Below are 20,352 nucleotides of genomic sequence, written 5' to 3'. Positions count from 1 at the left end.
TGCCTACACTTGTATAAATGTGCGTATGAGGCACTGCCACTAGACCAGTGAAGAGCTGCATTCCTGCCCTGATCATTTTTATGTGGCAGTGAAAACTGGTGTGGTGTGCTTAGAGGCCATGAGACAGGTGTGCTCCAGAAAAGTGGCCCCTTCCAGCTTGTTCTGACCCATTTGAGTCTGCCAGATGGTGGAAGTTTCCAGAAGTGACCCCAAGCATTGAGAGGGACAGCAAGCTCTAAGGTCCCATCATGTTTCTGGTCATTGCAAACCCACCACCAGTGCCAAGTTAGGCAGGGAGCGAGCACCACTAGCACCACGCAGTGTGCCCCTGGCAACCAGGTGCTACACACACAGTTATTTCTGAATGTTGTTTAATGTGCACTTGTAGCATCCTAGCAATTTGGCAGCAGAAAATACGCATTCATTGAATTTCCTCAGGCCTTGCTGTAGTGTAGATTCAGAATGAATAACAGATGGAATGTGTGGGAAATATACTACTTAAAATGTGCGTGTTCTAGGGGATCTTCAGTACGACCCACCCAGCCCATCCCCTTAATTCTATAAATAAGAGACTCCAAAAAGGTGAAGTAACTCGCCCAAGATCCTAAGTTCTCAGTTTAGCTGGAGTCCATGTTTTAATTGCTGATGGCAATTTTTTTGCTTTTCTATTGCATGTTGTTGTTGTTAAGTGCCGTTGAGTAGATTCCGACCCATAGGGACCCTATAAGCGTTTTCAAGGAGTAGCTAGTAAGCTTGAACCGCCAATCTTACAGTTCAAATGGCTTTGCAGTCTGGCATATTAACCCACAACGCCACACCAGGACAAAATTGCATTGTAATCAGCAGTTCCAACGCAGTGTACTCATTCTGGTCTAAAGAAGGGAAGCAGTTCTAAAGGGAGGAATTGAGACATGCACTGAGATGTAACTTGACTCTTTTTTTTTTATAAGTCTTTATTGTGAATTGAGTGATAGTTTACATGGGAGAACATCAGCTTTACATTCATCCTATAGTATTTCATTTCATTGCAATGATTTCATTCCCCTCCATGCATCATCATTCAATAGCATTTGCTTCCAGTCCCTCTGTTGTTTTTTGTTTGTTTTGGAAGTACACTGAAACACTCAGGAATATATAACTATTCAAAGAACCAAAGACCACACCCCACAAACCTGTCCCCTGGCCGTCAGCACACAGCCCCTCTCCCTCCCTGAGTCCAGAGCCCCCAGCCACTCCATCTCTCCATGTCATTGTCTCTGCCTCCATCTCTGGAGTCACTGCTTCTCTGAGTAGGGTCCGCTCTTCACTCTTCTCCCTTGATGGTCCCCGGGTCCTCCTCACCTGGACTGCAAGATCAACCACTCCTCTCCTTTTGTTACATCTTCTTTTTGCAATACTCACAATCAGTCCTGATATCAATTGTTCACTATTGAACCACAAGAGTCTTATCTCCATCTCCTTTTACCAGCCCCAGCCAGCCAGGTAACGTCACTCCTGTTTTGATGGCTTATTTCCTGTGTGAACTGGAAGTTGAAGTTCAAGATTATTACTCAAAGCTTCTTTGGTGTGGCTGTTCAGTTTGTGGGGATTAGAAAGTCAGACTGTGTGGTTGCTGTAGGCATACACCCTTCGAAAGATAAGCTGCTAAGAAGGGTGCTGATAGCTGAGAGCCTGAAGTGGCTACATCTGTGCTGGATTCAGGCCACGCTGACAGTACCAGGTGGAGGCACTAGAGTGGGCCATTCCACCCAACACAGGGCTTGTCTTATGGGCTCCTCGGAGGGGGGGCTCGCAAAGATTCTCTAGAGCTGCCTGGCAGTCTGCTGCCTTCCCTGTCTCCATCACAGGTGTCAGAACTGCAGCCTAGTGCAAGGCTCCCCCTGCCTCCTCCTTTCCCGCTCTCTTGTCACCTTCCTAGACAGTCCCCCTGCTACATCTCTTGTTTTGAAAACATCTCTGGAATATTCAGCATTAACTGTTGCAGGAAAACTTTGTAAATCTCTTAATGTAGACTAATAGAGTAACTGAAGATTTGATTAGCCTCTTTTCTTGTTTTAACATTTTCTTCCCTTAAAACCAAGCCATAATAATAATAATAATAAATTAATTAATCAATTTAGTCAGGGCATTGATAGAGCATCAACTGTGGTCAAGAGGCCAGGGTTCCTGAACAAACCCTCCCCCAGTGTAAAGAATCCCTTGAGCCAATAAAGAGCTTGGTGCCTTTCTTGTCTTCCATGAAATGAATGGGGTTTTCTCTGGATGTTTTGGGATGCTGTTTTTTTTTGTTGTTGTTGAGATCTAAATGTGAGACAGATTGTGAGAGAAGAGAAGACTCTGGTCAATTGGTCCCAATCGCATGAACATTAAATCTAAATTTAAATTGAACAAATACAGGTTAACACAAAGAGCCAGGAACACAGGAGTTGTTCAGTAATTTTCTCCACGCGGTTGTCCAATGTATTTGTCAGTTCAGTGACACCAGATTCCTTGTTTCACTTGCTAGTGTCTCTCTCTGTTGGAGGCCTTCTGAGGTTTATCATCTCTCTGGTGAAACAAAGAGAAGAGAAAGGGAAGTTGTATTCCCACAATGTCACAGAAGGAAGTAGACGCAGCTTAGTTTGATAACACCCAAGTCCCGGGCCTGGAAGTCACTTTCCCATCGGGCATCCACTGGACCGTTTGGCCGCTGGCCACACCAATGTCTCCCACAGCTGAGTTTGACAGGAAAAGCCCCTTCCTGCGCCATCACCCAGCAGTTTCACAAAGGAAGGTCCTTTTCCTTGTATTGTCGCCTTCCTGTATAATTGCTTAAGGTTTCTACGATTACTCATAATCCTGGGGCACAACGTATTTTATTTTTCTTACAGCATTCAGTCTTCTGCAACTTAACTGGCTTTATGTTCAGCCACTGAATTTGATTCAGCATAGACTTGATGCCTATTTATATTCATTTGTTTTCTTTCATAAAAGTAGCCTCAGCTTATGTTGTTAGGGAAGACAGAATCGCTTATTTGACAAGTGTCAAATCCTACCAGTTCTTTTCAGTTTTTTTCCCTCCTTTTTAAAAATTTTCACTTCTGATTCAGCATTTGCAAAAAAAAAAAAAAAAGTTTCTCATGTGCTGGAGTGTGATGCAGATGCTTGTCTTACTTAAATAGGTGTTGGGAGAAGAATCTATGATGCTGAGCTGCTGAGGTGATCAATTTCAGCACCTTTCATGCTGCAAAACCATTCTGTTCCATAACAGGAACTTGGGAATTATAATGGAATCCCAGTAGGCCTTCTTTTCAGGAATGATAAATAAAACATTGAGCATCAGGTAAGCTCAGACTCAAATGTTGTTGTTAAGGGCTATCAAGTCAGTTCCCAACCATAGTTTCCAAGAAGCGGCTGGTGAGATTGAACTACCAACCTTGTGGTTCAAACCAACCTTGCAGTCCAACACGGTAGCCCACAGTGCTACACCAGTGCTCTTCTTTTCCTTGTCTCCAGAGAGCTTACAGTTAAGGACTGGGACAGTTGGGACATGAACCAAAAAAGGAAAGCAAGCCTACTAGTGTGGAGTCTATTGTGATTCATAGTGATTCCATTGGACCCAGTAGAGCTGTTCCCTAGGATTCCTGAGACCATCTGTATGGGAGCAAGCAGCCTCGTGTTTCTTCCTTGGAGCAGCTGGTGGGTTTGAATTGCTGACTAATGTGTAACCCACAAAGCCACCACTGCACCTCTAAAAAATACAGCAATGTAAAAAAAAACCAGGGGCCACGAAGGACACGTGGAAAGGTCCTGCTAACGTGTAAAGGTAGGAGAAGCAGCAAGATTATGGTGCAGCAAATATGACCTGAAGAAAGTAACATTCAAGAGGCATTTTGGAACATGGGTAGGCTGCTGTGGCCAGACAGAGCCACAATGGACACCCAGGTCTCTCATCTCTTTGCCAATTGGACCTCCTCATATTTCATAGTGCTAGTAAGTTCTGAATTATGTTCACAAACTAGAAATGTGGAAAAGTAAGTATGTAGTTTTCAAATGATTTTTTCTCCTCCTGAGGCTGTATAAATGCTGGGCTACTAACTAAGGAGCTCTGGTAGCATTGTTGTTGTTAGGTGCTATTGAGTTTGTAACGACTCATAGCGGCCTTATGCACAGCAGAACAAAACACTGCCCGATCCTGGGCCAACCTCACTACTGTTGCCACACTTGAGCCCACTGATGCTGCCACTTGGCCATTCCATCTCGTTGGGGGTCTTCGTCTTTTTCTCTGACCCTCCACCTTACCAAACATGATATCCTTCTCCAGCGACTGGGCCCTCCTGACAATATATCCAAAGTATGAGAGACAAAGTTTGGCCATCCTGGCTTCCAAGGAACACTCTGGCTGCACTTTTTCCAACACAGATCTGTTGGTTCTTTTGGCAGCCTGGTAATGTAGTGGTTACGAATTGGGTTGCTAGCCTCAAGGTCAACAGTTCAAAACTACCAGCAGTTCTACAGGAGAATGATGAGGCTTTCTGCTCCCATGAAGATTTATAGTCTCAGAAACCCTATACAGGGTCGCTATGGGTCAGAACCTACTCCCCAGCACACAACCACCACCACCACCAAGGCTATAGAAAAGTAAGCTTGTAAAATGATTTTTTATTTCATCTCCCACTTAATTTTGCTTTTTATTTTTTTATTTTTGTAAATCAAGTACTCTGATCTGCTGAAGTATAATGAGAGAACTGGAAAAATGTAGGCAAGTCACCACCAGAATTCTTTCTGTTCTAAATTAACGTCATCTAACAACCTCCACTCTTCATCCATGGTTGATTTCGCTTTTTAATTTCCAAGCCATTTGTCTTTGACCCTGCTTTCTTATTTCAAGAGAATAAGCGCATCGGACATAAAGTGGCAGAGGACATGTTCCGCATGTTTCCAGTATATTCTCAGCGTGAGAAGACAGAAATGTAGACCAGACTCCTTTAAACTGTTTAAGAGAAACAAGCAAACAAACAAAACTGAACTGACTTGTTCGAATATATACAAAATGGCCACCACTGTCGTGCTGTGGTGGTTTGAGTTGCTGTGATTCTGAGGGCTATACCTGGTGTTTTAAATAACCAACAGGGTCACCCATGGTGGACAGGTTTCAGATGAGCTACAAAACAAAGACAGACTAGGAAGAAAGAGTGACAAACTATTTCCGAATCGCTAGTCACTGAAAACTCTACGAATAGCAGAGAAACATTGTCAGATACAGGATTTTGCCTTCCAGACTTGTGAAGACATCTCTCAGAAGAATGGGCTCTGTCCTCCCTCTCTGATCTCTAGTCAAGCTACATCATGTCTCAGTGTGTTTGTGGGCATTGCTAGTTTGATCTTTCAAGCCGAGGTTTGCTCGTAGCTTATGCTTAGGGCTCTAACCAGCCATTGTAAAAAAATATGATCAATTTGATTCTCAGGCATCATTTAAGTTCACTTAAGATAGTTAGCCTTTGGAAGGTCACCTTCTGGTATAGTTTGGACAACAGCACTTTTAAGTGTAATTTTTGGTAATCAATGCCTCAGTGAACCCTATGCGATTTCTCGCTTATAACAAAGCTGCAGTATTTGACGACTTTTAATTATTTTGTTACAGCTAACTGATCATGTTCTATAGAGTCCAAATGCATTACCACCTTACTAGTTGTGGCACAACCTCCTTTGATATTTCAGGGTTTTCTCTTGGATTTGTGTCAGTGTGCAATTTTATCAGATAGTCCAAGTAAAGCGCTGTTCCCTGCTCATACCTGCTGCTCTACCTGTCAGGGCTGCAAAATAGACAGACAGACAGATAGGGTGAATCCCAAACCAAACCCACTGCCATTACATCAATTCTGACTCATAGCAACCCTGCAACACAAAGTTGAACTGCGGCCTCCTCTGCATTCCAGCCTAGGGAATCCTATGGGGGCAGTTCTATTGTGAGTCAGAACCAACTCAGTGGAAGTGAGCTGGGGATTGGGTTGGAAACTTTATAGACGCAGACTGCCACATCTGCTAGTAGGTTCGAACTACTGACCTTGCAGTTCGCAGCCAGACACATAACCACTGTACCACCAGGGCTCCTTCCAGATAGGTAGCTGATATGGATAACCTGCCTGACTTAGATTACCGTTAGTGCGGACATTGAATCTGCCCCAGTTCATTGTATGTGTGTCCATATTTGGTATAAGCTTTACAGTAAAAGGAAAGGCAGCTATTGAGATTTACTGTCTCGCTTGATTTATTCAGTTGCTGCCTCTTCTCAGCCCTAGTAATCTCTGGCTTCATAGCATCATCCCATGGAAATTTGCGTAGGCACCTGCTGTGTGTTTTCTACCTTGAGCTGTTACAATTGAGCACTGACATTTCAAGGAAGTTTGTCCTGCAAAATGCAACCCGCTTCCTCTTAGCACAGCATCTCTGTGTCCGTCCCATGCCTCATGCTTGTTACGCACTGTAACAATGTTACCTTTGAACTCAGTGACTGTGATGTCACTGGGTTCCTGCTGTCACGCACTGTGCCATGCCATAGCTCCGTCCCTAGCAGCACGCAGAGGTACCATGTCGCAAAGTTTACAGTACAGAGACTTAGCAAGAGATGCGCTGGGAAAGGTAATGTCAGCAGCGTGCCCTCGTCCACTACTCCTTTCTGTGGACCTCCTTTTAAACTTTTCATTAGTGTCCTCGTGCCCTTTCTGAGGAAAGTAAAATCATTAAGGATATCAACACACAAACACCCTCCATTTCTAATCTGACTGTAAATTCAGAGCTACAACAGCCCAATGTGTATCTGGTGGTGTTAAGTGCTGTCTAGTCACTTGAGATTCTTTGTGACCCTGTGTAGGGTTTCTGAGGCTGTAAACCTTTATGGGAGCAGAAAGCTACATCTTCCCCAATGTGTATGTGTTGGATTCCTTCAAATTTGATTTCCCTCTTCTCTTCATTTCGCTCACTTAATGGGAGATTCTAGTTTTCCAAAATAATCAGTGAAGCACAGTCTGTCTCATTTCAAAAACCCAATCTTGTGATCCCAACTGTAGCAGGATCTGAAAGCTAAGCAGTGCTCCTTCGTGTTCTTCTAGTGGGAGGAATAGCAAACAGGAGAGGGAGGTGGGGAGAGTTTGTATATATCCATTCTTTTCTAAGACACTGTTTCACTGTAGCAAGAAATAGCGTGTGTGCCGCTTATTTAAATATACAGGCTGACCTATGACAGCAGCCCTTGGTTTCTGTTTGTTCACTTGCTGTGATTCTGTGTTTGGGAGAGAGTTACACAGCCAAGTTGTATGATAGCTGTGGAGTTGGTTTACTGCCTGTTCTCTGAAGAATGTGACTTTCCCTCCTCAGCAGCCATTAGCTTCGTCCCTGTCTTTAGGACTTATTTAAGGTGGAGGATTCATCTTGTGTGCCTTTCCCTCCCAGCAGCCCATTAGCTGTTTCAGAACGATGTGCCATGACAGCACTGTGGCCAGGTTTTTGTCCTCCCCAGTGGAGCTCAGCCTATTGATTCGGGGTGCCGTCTAGGGGAGAGATGGTGATGTTAGCCCTATAGTGTAGCATTAGCAGGTTTTTGGAGTTAGCTTCTTTGTTCTTTTAGTCTGCATAGATGATCTTCTGGTATACTGCAGTGATAATAAACACTGAGCTTGGAACCACAGTGTCACCGGTATAACCCACCAGCTGCTTCTCAGAAACCATGCACAAGGTCGCTATGAGTCTGAATTGACTTGACAGCACTTAACAACAACATATACGCAAAGGAGGATGGCTGAGTATATTTATCCACAGCGCAGTTAGCTATTCACAGTTAAATCTGTGGGCTGGTTTCCCGTCCTCAGTGGACCAAAGGAGCATACCGGTAGCATTGGATTCTAGCACTTAGTGTTTGCTAAGTAGCCATCATGGAATATCCATTACATATTCTCTTTGGCACTTCTTAATTTCACTGCGTAACTATGGGAACAAAAGAAGCATTCTTTAGTGCGAGTGTTTAAGAACCAATTGGGGAATGTCAGACTCTGAATGGCAGAGACAACTGGCAATTAAGAATTTAGTAGGTAATTGTTGAATTTAAGACAAGTTCTTCTTAAGTTGTTAATAAAGTTACTCTGTATTCGAGCCTATATCATGTTACTTTTACATCTCATAGTTAAGACAATATATATGTGATATTAATGTTTCTCAAATATTTTTCTGTTTATAAAAATTCACTGCAAAAATATTTAAAAGTTAGAGTACACATAAGAAATATATCCTGCTGTTGTACATAACATACGGAGTGGGGTGCAGTGGTTGTTGTTGTTGTTGTTATGTGCCGTGGAGTCAGCTGACTCATAGTGACCCTGTACAGGGTTTCCAAGGCTGTAAATCTTTACGGGAGCAGAAAGCCTCATCTTTCTCCCACGGAACAGCTGGTAGTTTCGAACTGCTGACCATGAGATTAGCATCCCAATTCGTAGCCACTACGCTACCAGAGCTCCTTGGTGGGGTGCAGTGGTTAAGGGTTAAAAGCTTGGCTGCTAACCAAAAGGTCAGCAGTTGGAACTTACCAACCACTCTCCTGGGGAAAGATGAGACAGTCAGCTTCCAGCCAGATCATAGCCTTGGGAGCCCTATGAGACAGTTTGACTGCCCTGTTTGGTAAGGTGGAGGGTCAGAGAAAAAGACGAAGACCCCCAACAAGATGGATTGGCCAAGTGGCAGCATCAAAGGGCTCAAGCACGGCAACAATAGTGAGGTTGGCCTGGGATCGGGCAGTGTTTCGTTCTGCTGTGCATAAGGTCACTATGAGTTGGTACTGACTCAATGGCACCTAACAACAACAGCAACAGCAACAACATAGAGTCACTATGAGTCGGAATTCGATTTGAGCCCGATGGGTTTGCTACCATAATCTCTGAAGGCATCTTTACATATGTCACATTTTTTTCTAAGTCTACTCAACTAAGCAGAGTCCTGGGGTGGCGCTGTAGGATAAGCACTGGATGGCTATCCAAAAGGTTGGTGGTTCAAATCCACCAGCCACTCCTCATACAGGGTCAATTCTACGGTACAAATAAGCATGCAGTTCCCCATTATCTCTGCTCTCTGGCTCCCTGTTTATGTACCAAAATTAAAAACTTACTGTACAGTGTTGTGTTTTATGTCTTGCTCCCTCTCCCCCCTCCTCCCCCCCCCATTTAGTATTTTGGGTTTTTCTTAGTGTTATTTACTAAAGCATGATTTTTAAGTCATGTTTTTTCTTTTTGGCTGTGTTTTCGGTGAAGGTTTACATGACAGGTTAAGTTTCTTTTCAACAACTCCTATACAGTTTGCTCGGTGACATAGCTCCAGTCTTCCTTTCCAGCCATGTGACATTTCTCTTCGTCTAGTGTCTCTGACCCCTTCCCTCCTCAGCATCTTTGTTTTAAAGAAGTTGTTGACACTCAGTCTCATCAAGTTGCTGTTTTTCAGTCAGTGTGTTTTCAAGGGGCCTCCATGTGATAGCAAGGAGCTCTGGTAGTGTAGTGGTTGTGAGTCGGCCTTCTAACCTCAAGGTCAGCAGTTCGAGACTAGCGGCCATTCTGCTGGAGAAAGATGAGACTTTCTGCTCCCATAAAGATATTCAGCCTCAAACTGTGCAGGGTTTTTGTAAGTCAGAACCGACTCCATAACACATAACCACCACCACTTGGGTTTGTTTTTTTTTAAAGCAGCGCTGTACTAACATTGTTTAATATTTATATGTTTAATTTTGGTTGTTGAGAAAGAATATGCACAGCAAAACATACACCAATTTAGCCATGTCGACATGTGCAGTTCAGTGACATGGATGACATTGTAGTTGTGCAACCCTTGTCATCCTTCTCCTCTGAGTTACTCCTCCCGTTTCCCAGGAACTCTCTGCCCACCCCCAAATTTCCCATCTGGTCCTTCAAGTTGTGGTTGCTACTGAGATCCCCAAACATTTCCTGATCCTACTTAATGTTTGAGCATATGACTGGACCGGAATCTTTGATGCTGGACTATACTTAAATTCAGGAGTCTTGGTGGAGATATAGGATGGTAGTTCAAAGCCGTCAGCTGCTCTGTGGGGGAAAGAGGAGGCTTTCTGCTCCCTTAAAAATTGACAGCTAGTAAACCCCATACTAGATCGTCGTGGAACAGAATAGACTGGGTGCCAGTGAGTTTGGTTTGGGGTTTATGCCTTTGGTTTGGGGTTTATGCCTTATGTACCCAAACCACTATTGTTGCCAGTTTATGTTAGAATAGTTCCTATCCTTCAGCACCTTTTACCCCAGGGGTGGGGAACGTCTGGCCCGCCAGCATTCTAAGGCCTGTGAAATCATTTGGCCTGGCCCTGCCAAAGCAACCACAGTTCCAGCCATCACATTTGTTGTGTTGTTGTGCCATTGAGTTTGTTCAAACTCATAGCGTGCCTGTATAGGGTTTTTTGAGGAGCGGCTGGTGAGCTTGAACCACCAACCAACCTTTCCATTCAAACTGACCTTGTGGTCCAGCATATTTATCCTTGCAGCACCACACCAGGACTCCTAGTTAATTCAATGTTTGACCAAATATAGCAGGCTACTTTTTTAAGTTGATGATTTTGTATGGCCTGCGAATGATGTTTTAAATTTTGGCAGACATAAGGCTCCCAACCCTTGTTTTACACTTTAAAGTATCTTTATTTTTAATTTGGAAAACAAGAGAGAAACAGAATTAAGGTACTAGAAACAACCCTATAGCGAACATCTTTGCATATTACCATAATTATTTAAGAAAAGTTTCTGAACCTCAGTGCATGTGCACAATTTTCAGACGGACTGACAGTTTGTGAGAATGGCTGAAGAAATGGCAACACCAGTTTGTCTTCCACCCCCGGGGGGAGGGGGGACGGAGGGGTGTAACGAGAGTCTGCTGGATGTTCCCTTACACGGTTACAGTATGATTTTATATTTTTGCCAATTTTACAAGTGAATAATGGAATCTTATGTTTTGTTTTACATTTTTAAATTCTTATGCAGTTGGGTATTTTTTTCCATGTATTTGATATTTGTGTTCCTTTTGTGAATTGCTAGTCTATGTCATTTTTGTATTTTTTTTTTTTTCGGGCCTTTGGTAGGAGAATCTCTTGTGTTTTAAAAGTCACGTGTTAATGACATTAACTCTCACAGCCAAATTCTGAAACGTCTTTAGTCATTTGCTTTTCCTTTTTCCTTTTTTTTTTAATGATGGGTTTTGTGTTATGGAGGTGCATGTAAGTTCCTTCTTTCCATATTTCTGGGGGTGTGTGCACATGCATGTTGAATTTTCAACTCTTTCTCGTTAAATCATGTAAAAACAGGAAACCAAACCTTATGCCGCCCAGTCAGTTCCCACTCATAGTGACCTAGAGGCTGCAGCGTAACTGCCCCAAAACTGTCAGTCTGTATGGTAACAGACTGCCACATCTCTGTCCTGCAGAGCAGCTGGCGAGTTCAAACACTTCATTCACTTAGGTGCTTCAATCGCTGCAACACCAGGGCTCCTTTTAGATCCTTTTGTTGCTGTGGTTGTTATTAAGGGCTGTCGAGTCAGTTCTGACTCATAGCCGCACTGTGTTGGGTTTCCCAAGAGCAGTTGGTGAGCTTGAACCACCAACCATGTAGTCCAGAGCATTAACCCACAGTCTCATACTCATATGTTTTCATATTGTTCGTCAACAATTTGTTTGCTTTTCAATTCCTGACAAATCAGTGAGGTTTTTACTGTGTTGAATCAAGGAGTCATCGATGAGTGTTGTTGTTGTTAAGTGCCACCGAGTCTGTTCCAACCCATAGCGATCCTGTATAGGGTTTCCAAGGAGCAGCTGGTGAGCTTGAACCGCCCACCTTGCAGTCCAAATGGCTTTGCAGTCTGACGCATTAGCCCACAGCGCCATACCAGGACTCTGTGCTTGTTTTTACATTCTCCTATGTTTTCAAGCAGCGTGAATTGTATATTCATATCATCTATTCTACCTTTGGAGTCCTGGTGTGGCATTGTGGGTTAATGCGACAGACTGCAAAGCCGTTTGGACTGCAAGGTCGGTGGTTCAAGCTCACCAGATGCTCCTTGGAAACCCTATACAAGGTCGCTATGGGTCAGAATTGACTCGACGGCACTTAACAACAACAACATTCTACCTTTAATAGCATAGAAGCATTTCCATTTGCCCCAAGTTAAGTAAGTGCTGTTGTTTTTCCGTATTGCCTTTTTTGCCTTTCATCTTGTTAATTGCCGTTGAGTTGATTCCGACTCGTAGCGACCCTGTATAAGGTTTTTCAGGAGCGGCTGGTGAGTCTGAACTGCCAACATTGCTGTTCAAACCGACCTCGAAGTTGAGGGCGTATCCAGATGGTTATGATCCAATCCACCTGGTTTCTCGAGCGCATTCCTTAGAAGCAGTGTTTACATTGTGAAATAACTTCTTGCTGTTTTGTTTTTGACATGCTGCAGGAGATTGAAGCCAAAGTAAGTAGCAAAACAACCACTTGTCTGTGTGCAAGTGGGTTTACCTGAGGAATCATGGGCGGTTGTGCAGGTAGACCCCTGACGTGGGCTGACCAGGCGGCTCTGCACTCTATTGTGGACTAATTCTACACTTGTTTTATTCTTAAAATGCCTCATTAGGCATGAACTGCACATTCACTGAGTAACACTTCCTATGTGAAAGACTTTCCTAACTTGGGATGTGGGGAATTCCATGCTCTCAGAGGTAAGGCCCATGTGAGCAGACTGTTCCTGGGACAAATAACAAAGTGAAAAGGACATTGTTTCCCTAATCCTGAGGCGCCTTCATAGATAACCATCCTTATTTTTTTCAAGGATCAGAATTATTTATTACTTGTTTCTAATTTTGTAAGAAAAAAAAAAGTCTTCTAAATTAGGAGTGGGATAACTAATGATGCTTTAAGCCTTCATGTAAAAAAATTAGAGTTGTTTTTCCACCCCTCCTACCCCTAAAACAACTACTTCTTCATTAGAAAAGGAAATTGAACACTGCGTCTTTTACATGCAGGGTTCACTGGGTAATTTCAGGCTTCCCGAAGAATAAGGTTTATGTACAAAATATCCTAGAAACATAGTGTTCTTTTAGAAGGAAGTTTCATGATTTCATGTTTTAGGTTTAAATAGAGGTATAACGTGTAAGTGTTATTGTGCAAAATCTTAATCCTTGAAATTACTCTTTAAAGGAGAAGTAAATTAAGACATTCTGTGGTGTGCTTTATTCTGAAACTCCCAAATATATTTGGATTAAGTAGGACACAGCTGTTACAGTAATTAAAAAAAAAAAAGATTACAATAGAGACTCATTCTTTACAGTTAAATACAGCAATCATCATCTTATTAATGTATTTCTGTGGCAGAGACGTAATAGACGACAAAAGTCATCAGTTTGGTATACTCCTTTCTAATGCAATTTATACTTGACTTTTACTGTGCTGTTGCTGCTTTTTCCTTGATACAGAACGTTGCTCATTTCTTTTTTTAGGTTAAGCAGCTGGAAGAGAAAGATCGGGTGATCAGGAAGCAGGATGCATTCTACAAAGAACAGCTGGCTAGACTGGAGGAACGGGTATGGCTATTTCTTGTCCACGAACCTTTTCTGTGTCTGTATCCATAACTTTCCCATATATTTATTTAGATATCAAGACACAAGTACAGGCTCCAGGCAGGGCTTTTCTTTGTCCAAATGTGGCCAGGAAGTGGAGAAGCCACGCAGGCAAATCTTGCTTCCAGGGTGTGTGATTTGTTCTTTGACAGGTTTGGGGACAGCGGTGTTATTGGCTCATTGCTGCAATGCACCACTTAGGAACTCACCGAACAGTTTTTTCCAGATGTGTTTAGTCACGGCATTGCCTCCAGGTAAAATAAGTAGAACGCTGCTCTCCATTCTGCAGACGTCGACTGACCTTGAGTTCGTGCTTAGAAATGGTAGGGCTCTAAAGGGATAAATGGGCTCAGTGGAAGCTCCGTTTCACTGCATTTGTGACTAAGAAATGATTGTATCTCTTAGGAGTGGCAGACAGGAGCTGAGCTGTGGGACTTGGAAAGGAGATTCTGAGCTCAAGGAATGGAGGGCAGTACTGCTAGTTAGCATGGGCCACACTTCCCTGGATTCAACTGGGCTGCAAAGAAGGGAATTCGGATTGAAGCAAAGGGTAACAGTGAGTTCAAGAACCTGCTCAATAGCTCCATTTGATGGAAGCACGTTCACTGTCTAGAATGGTTTTATACCTGTACTATAAGTGTACAAAGCTAGCGCTCCATGCCTTTTCATTAAAACAAGAGAGAGAGAGAGGAGAAATTTATTTAAAATATGGCATTTGATAAGAAAGTAAATAAAAATAAGAACTCTTCTATTCAACCACTCGCCACAGTTATTCATATGTGAAACATATGTTGGTGTATCTGTCTGTCATTGGACCCAGGGTTTCTTGAAGGTTCGGACACTTGTTTCATTCAGCAGATACCTGTTGTTATTCTTGCTCAATGCTGTTGAATTGGTTCTGACCCAGAGTGACCCTAGGCACAACAGAACGAGACACTGCCTGGTCCTGCGCCAACCTCAGTCTTTACTACTACACTTGAGCCCATTGCCGCTGCCACTGTGCCAATCCATCTTGTTGGGGTCTTCCACATTTTTGATGACCCTCCACTTTACCAAGTATGACATCAAGAGGAACAATTCTTGATATGGGTCTTGGCTTAAGTCAGGCACACCCTAGTCCTTAAACTGACATCTTTACTCTTGAACACTTTAAAGAGGTCTTGTACAGCAGATTTGCCTAATGAAATACGTCATTCAATTTATTGACTGTTGAATCCACGAGCACTGATTGTGAATACCAGCAAAATGAAGTCTGTGACAGCTTGTCTTTATCCATGTATCATGATGTTATTTATGTTATGGTGAGGATTTTTGTATTCTTTACATTGAGGTGCAGTCCATATTGAAAGATTGGTTTTGATCTTCATCAGTAAGTATTTTAAGTCCTCTTTGCTTTTAGCAAGCAAGGTTGTATCATCTGCACATTACACCTAGTTAGTTGGGTCAGTGAATGAAAGTGAAATTCTTTGAGGTGATTTACCCAGCACCTGCATTTCCCACCCACCCCCCCCACCCCACCCTGCCCAGTAATGGTTTTCTTTGCCATTACCCTCTGAGGTTGCACTATGCTAGGCACCTGTTTGAATTTCTCATTGATCGCTGAGTCTGGCATAAGAAAAAGTGCTGGAAAATATTAATTATCCACTAATTATTGATCCACTAATATCATGGAGATAGTTCAGCAATTTGTGCAAGAGAGGGGCTGGTTTGTTCTTGGCAGAGTAAATTAGTCGGTGTAGCAAATAAACGTGTTTTTAGCTTGTGGTAGACCACGTGGTTGAAGATAAGATGACTACAGTTTGCTGTAGATCAAATCATGGCAATCAGCATCTGCCTACGTCAGCAAAATATATTCTCTTCCATTGTGAAGACCACGCCGGACAGCAGTGACTTAGGAATTTTAACTGAAAGACGAGTCTCCCCAGTGTGTTGAGAAACATCATGAAGTAGAACGATCACTCTCAGTGTTGTTGTTGATGTCAAGTGCCATCGATTTGGTTCCGACCCATAGTGACCCTGTCTGGGGTTTCCAGGGAGCGACTGGTGAGCTTGAACCGCTGACCTTGCAGTTCAAACCAACTTTGCAGTCCAGCATCTTAACGAATAGCGCCACACCAGGACTTAGTGGTACCCTGTTTAATAGCATGTGGTAGAACAAACTGAACAAGGAGTCAGCAGCCAGCTAACGATGTAGTCACATACCTGCTCTGGTTCTTTGTCTGCAAGTGGGAAAAACAGTGCATTTCTTTCTCACCTGCACCAATTACTGAGGGGACCAGGTCAGGTGATGTGGATACGCACTCTTTGAAAGTGGCGAAGAGCTGAACCAAAGAGCATCTACCTCCCTGCCGTTGTGCACACTATACTCAAACTCATCAAAGTAATGTCAGTGCACTTCCTGTTATCTTCTGCCATTCCCACAGAGCCCCGTTTTTACTAGTGCCAATTCCTAAGGTTCCTAAAAGAAATTTCGCCCAATTGGATTTCATCCAAGAAAGACATTTATGCCTCTTCTCATGATGAGGCATTTTCAAGACTTAATGCAGAAACTTGTACAAGGGTACCCCACCCCTCCGCCTGTTCACTGTGCTGTGAAGACAGTGAAAAGTACAGTATCTAACTGTGTCTTTTCGGAATTATGCACATATTTGGTATTACAAGATGTAGAAGCATTAACTCCAGTAACGTTATAGCATAAGAAAAAAATAATACTTATCAGGCAATATTATGATAGCTTGCAGAATCATCCAACTTACTATAAAGTCCAGGTTGCTGGCGGTTTAAAAGTGGAAATAATCACACGTCTTCCTCTCTTTAAACCAAATGAAATGATACAGCTAGATACCAGTTTCCTGTTGCTACAGTTCCAGCCCATAGAGTTTCTGCGAAGGGTTTCTGAAGCCGTAGTCTTCACTGGAGCAAAGACTCTCCTCTTTCTCCTGAGTAGCAGCTGGTGGATTTGAACTGCTGACCTTGCAGTTAGAAGCCCTACCTGTAACCCACTACTCTACCAGGGATCCTTAGGTATCCTGCAGTATGTCATTAATGGGGGGGGGGGGAGGCATTGAGTCTCTACAGAATCATTCCAAGGGTGGTTGGTTACTAGGATGACCTTACCATCTGCCCACCAGCTAGACTAACAAATACAGTGGTTATATATAAACCACTCCTTCATGGCTCTCTGTCTTACTTGAACTACTCATTTCCATGGGCTTGATTCAGACTTCTTTTGAGACGATGAACCAAAGTCCATTAATCATGTGAAGCACAGCTTGGTTTACCCCTTGGATCCATTTCAATAAACTCTTCATCCGTTAGGTTATCCCAGCATGCAATTTGAAGTGTCTCCTCTCACGTGTTTCTACTGACTGCTCCCCCAACACTCTGAGCTCTCTCCTCCTCTCACGGATTGGTGAAGGGTAATAAGTATAATTTAACCGGACTAATCTCACTCTTCTCAGCATCTTGGGTCAGTAGTAGAAACTCCTCATCAAGAAGAAGGTCAAAGCCATATGGAAAGTTTCGTTGAGTCTTCATTTCAATAGTCAGATGTTGCCAGTTTATCAGATAGCCTTGACAGATATGAAAACAACTTTGATCTGTTTAGAAATATCATAGGTGTCGAGCTGAGATGTGTAGCCTAATTGAGAGAGACTCGGAGAACATCCATCCCGGAATGTTGGTGTGGTAAGCGAAGCCTAGAGCAGATTTCAAAGCGAAGGCTCCTGAGTGTTTTTCATGAGCCTTTCCAAAGTCTCTCAGGGGATTCTCCACAATGCTTTATACCCTGCTTAGGATGCCTAGTTAGTTATCTGTGTATCTGGTGAACTTGAAGGCAGAGCTGAAGTCTCCTGTGTCCATAGTTCCACAAGTCACACATCATAACCTTACCGTCAGGCATAAATGCTCTCTCTCCATCAATACTATTATGTTGTGTAAGCAGTTGGTGTATGCTTTGAAACATACACAGCATTTTCGGTCTCTTTCTTTGTACTTGTTTGAGTAATTGAAATCTATCCTGTGAGAAAGTTTAACTGTGACTGCTTTGAAACTGTTTGGGCATCATCTTTATAGTTGCTGATTAACCATTATAGACATGTTGCATTGTTTCTCCTCATGTTCACCTCAAACAACCGTACGAGTGTCATCTATATCACTGTTTCTGTGAAGACTTTACGGTGTAAAGCCCCCTGTCCAAAAATGCATAGTCACATAGACGGACTGTGATCTGAACCAGGTTACATATTGGAACTTTCAGCCATTCTCAGGTACTGTCTTTAATCCTTGTCAGCCCTGTGCTTGAGCACTAAGTCTTGCTGACTGTCTTGTTAGGTCGTTGGGTGGTAAATTCGCTTGTTCTATGTTCTCATATAACCTGTGAGGTTCTGATGTTCTCATTTGATGACTGCTGCCTCCCATCTGAAAGTGTACAGCGTTCAAAATAATTTCTTCCCAGAATTTAGCACCTCCTGGAAGATCCAGACCAAAAGGAAATCAATAAGGCCTTATTGCTTAGCAACTAGAGCGTGACACATGAAGAGTTAATTCACTGCCTAGTCATGCTTCTTTCTTTGTGAAGTCAGAACTGTGTAGCCATTTGGCCTGTCTCAAAAATCTTTTCAAATGTCCATTCCATTGCTAATATGTTCACACTGTTGCTAAGGATCATCGTCTCATTTCATTTTCGAGAAGAAAACAGACCTTCCATTACTTTTTATAAATGGCTCCAGTGGCTATTTCATGAGCGCCTGAATTGTCTGGCACGATCTTCAGGAAATCACCTTTTTCCTATAGTCTGTTTGCCCTATGAGAGATAAAGGAGAGGAAGGACTGAGCTGTATGTAGGATAAGAAAGCAGAGTCAGTATTCTCCAAGGAATCCTCCAGAATGAAGGTCCCCATCTCCCCAGAACTTCTTGTAGACTTGAGTTCTTTGATGATTCTTGTGTCTGCCCTAGATAACTTCTCAATTAGGAACTTGAATGGATTTGCTTTACTGAATCCACTGTGCTCTTGGCTTGCAGAAGCATGGTAGGAGAGAGTTCCATGTGCCCTGGTGACTTGAGGAAGAACAGGGATGTGGAGAGCTTTCCTAGGTACAGTTAGAGCGTCCAGATCAACAGGGTAGTGCTCATGTCTTGCTTTCTCTTTAGATTCCACTCGATTTAGCAACTGTTTGCACACAGGCTGCAGTAAATTCCATGATCACGAGGAAGAAGCTGCGCAAAAGGGAGCAATGCACAAAAAATGGTAAAAAATAACATTGTCATTAAGAAAAGTAGACTGTTCATCCATCGCCTGTGGAGATTTGCTAATTAAGTTCTAAGGTCATACCTACATCAAATGAGCAGTTTTGTTTTGTTTTTTAAGTATCTCATTTCTAGTGGGTAGTCCATCTCACCATTGCATTACGAGCTGTCAGTCCATTGGTTGGCTTAATTGACCTTTTGATTACTTGACTTCTTCTTTGTCAGTTGGTACCTTTGGTTCCGTGTGCCTCTGTGTTAGTTTGGGGCAGGAAAACGAGGCCAACAATGATAATAAAGAGGAATGACCACAGGACAGATTGTTGTCAGCTCCGTCTGTGCCTGTTGAGAAGAAATGACTAGGTATTTTTGCTCCCAGATGAAGCCTGTCATTGTAAAAATATTTCAGTGAGTGAAGCAGGGGCGGCCTTTTCAGGGGATTAATACAAGACAGAGTCGTTCATCACAGGCGTCTGAGAGAATAGAACAGAGACAGCCTTCTTTCCAAGTACGGAGATAACTTAATAAACGTGTAGGATCGAAAACCATCCCTTTGATATTCCCTTCCCCAAAGTGCTTTCTAAATAGCTGTCAGTGGTGGTGGGTCGTCATGAAGCGCTCGTGTAGCCTGAAGTATTGTGTGTGTTTTGGGCTTGCCACGGGAGAGAGCCAATTTAACACAGCAGTTAAGAACCTTCCAGTAAGTATGCCTGGGTAGGTTCTGCCAGTCCTTACTGGATGACCTGCAGACGCATATTATTCCTTTGACATTGGGAATTTTAGGGTTGGCTTTCTCATTCATGTTGAAATCAGGACACATCCCCATGGCTTCTGTAGTTACAAGAGGTGTGGAAACATGAGGGCCTGTGACCAGTGTGTGAGGGACACTTGGACAGTCACAGCATTAGAAGCCAGTATCACCAGTGACAGAGGTTTCGTCAAAGCTGCTTGGAGCACGTGCCCAAAGTTGCTCTCAATGGTTTTTTGTTTGTTTGTTTTTTTACACTTGTTGTTGTGACTTGAGTGATGCTTGGAGCATGTGCCCTGAGTTGCTCTCAATGTTTTTTGTTCATTTTTTGACACTTTTTATTGTGAATTGAGTGAAGGTTTATGGAGCACATTGCCAGTTTTACATTGACTCAATCGTATGTTTTGTTTCATCTCAATCATTGCAATCCCATCCATGGAACAACAGTTATGCCCATTCTTCCCTGGGGGTTTCATTTCCGTTCCACCCTCCTTTCCATTTTTTCACAACTTTGTTCTTAGGTCAAGGCTGCCTCCTCCCAGTGTTTTTTAATCCTTGACAATTGTCGTTAGTTCAAGCAAATGTGCTCAGATGTTGGCTGTTAGGTGGGTACCATACAAAGGTCCAGTCTTGCCAACTCTTAGGGTCCTACAACTGACAGTTATTTATGACTGAGGCTCAAAGATGGAGACATTTTGCAGTCCGACCTGCTTTATTGTAAATATTCTAAAAGTA

The 20,352-nt window shown here is 42.9% G+C and overlaps 1 protein-coding gene across 1 annotated transcript in view; it reads left to right on the top strand.

Annotated features, from left to right (window-relative positions):
• Positions 1-20,352, top strand: part of CHCHD3 (coiled-coil-helix-coiled-coil-helix domain containing 3) — a 353,394-nt gene that overhangs the window by 234,350 nt on the left and 98,692 nt on the right. Inside the window, exon 5 of the mRNA XM_006861225.1 lies at positions 13,505-13,588. Within this exon, the coding sequence (XP_006861287.1) occupies positions 13,505-13,588 (84 nt within the window). The remainder of the gene's footprint in view (positions 1-13,504; positions 13,589-20,352) is intronic.

The sequence above is a fragment of the Chrysochloris asiatica genome, unplaced genomic scaffold, assembly GCF_000296735.1.
Source record: "Chrysochloris asiatica unplaced genomic scaffold, ChrAsi1.0 scaffold00041, whole genome shotgun sequence".
In the NCBI taxonomy this organism is placed as follows: domain Eukaryota; kingdom Metazoa; phylum Chordata; class Mammalia; order Afrosoricida; family Chrysochloridae; genus Chrysochloris; species Chrysochloris asiatica.
The sequence above is the reverse complement of the archived record's forward strand: the minus strand, read 5'-3'. Positions and strand labels throughout refer to the sequence as shown.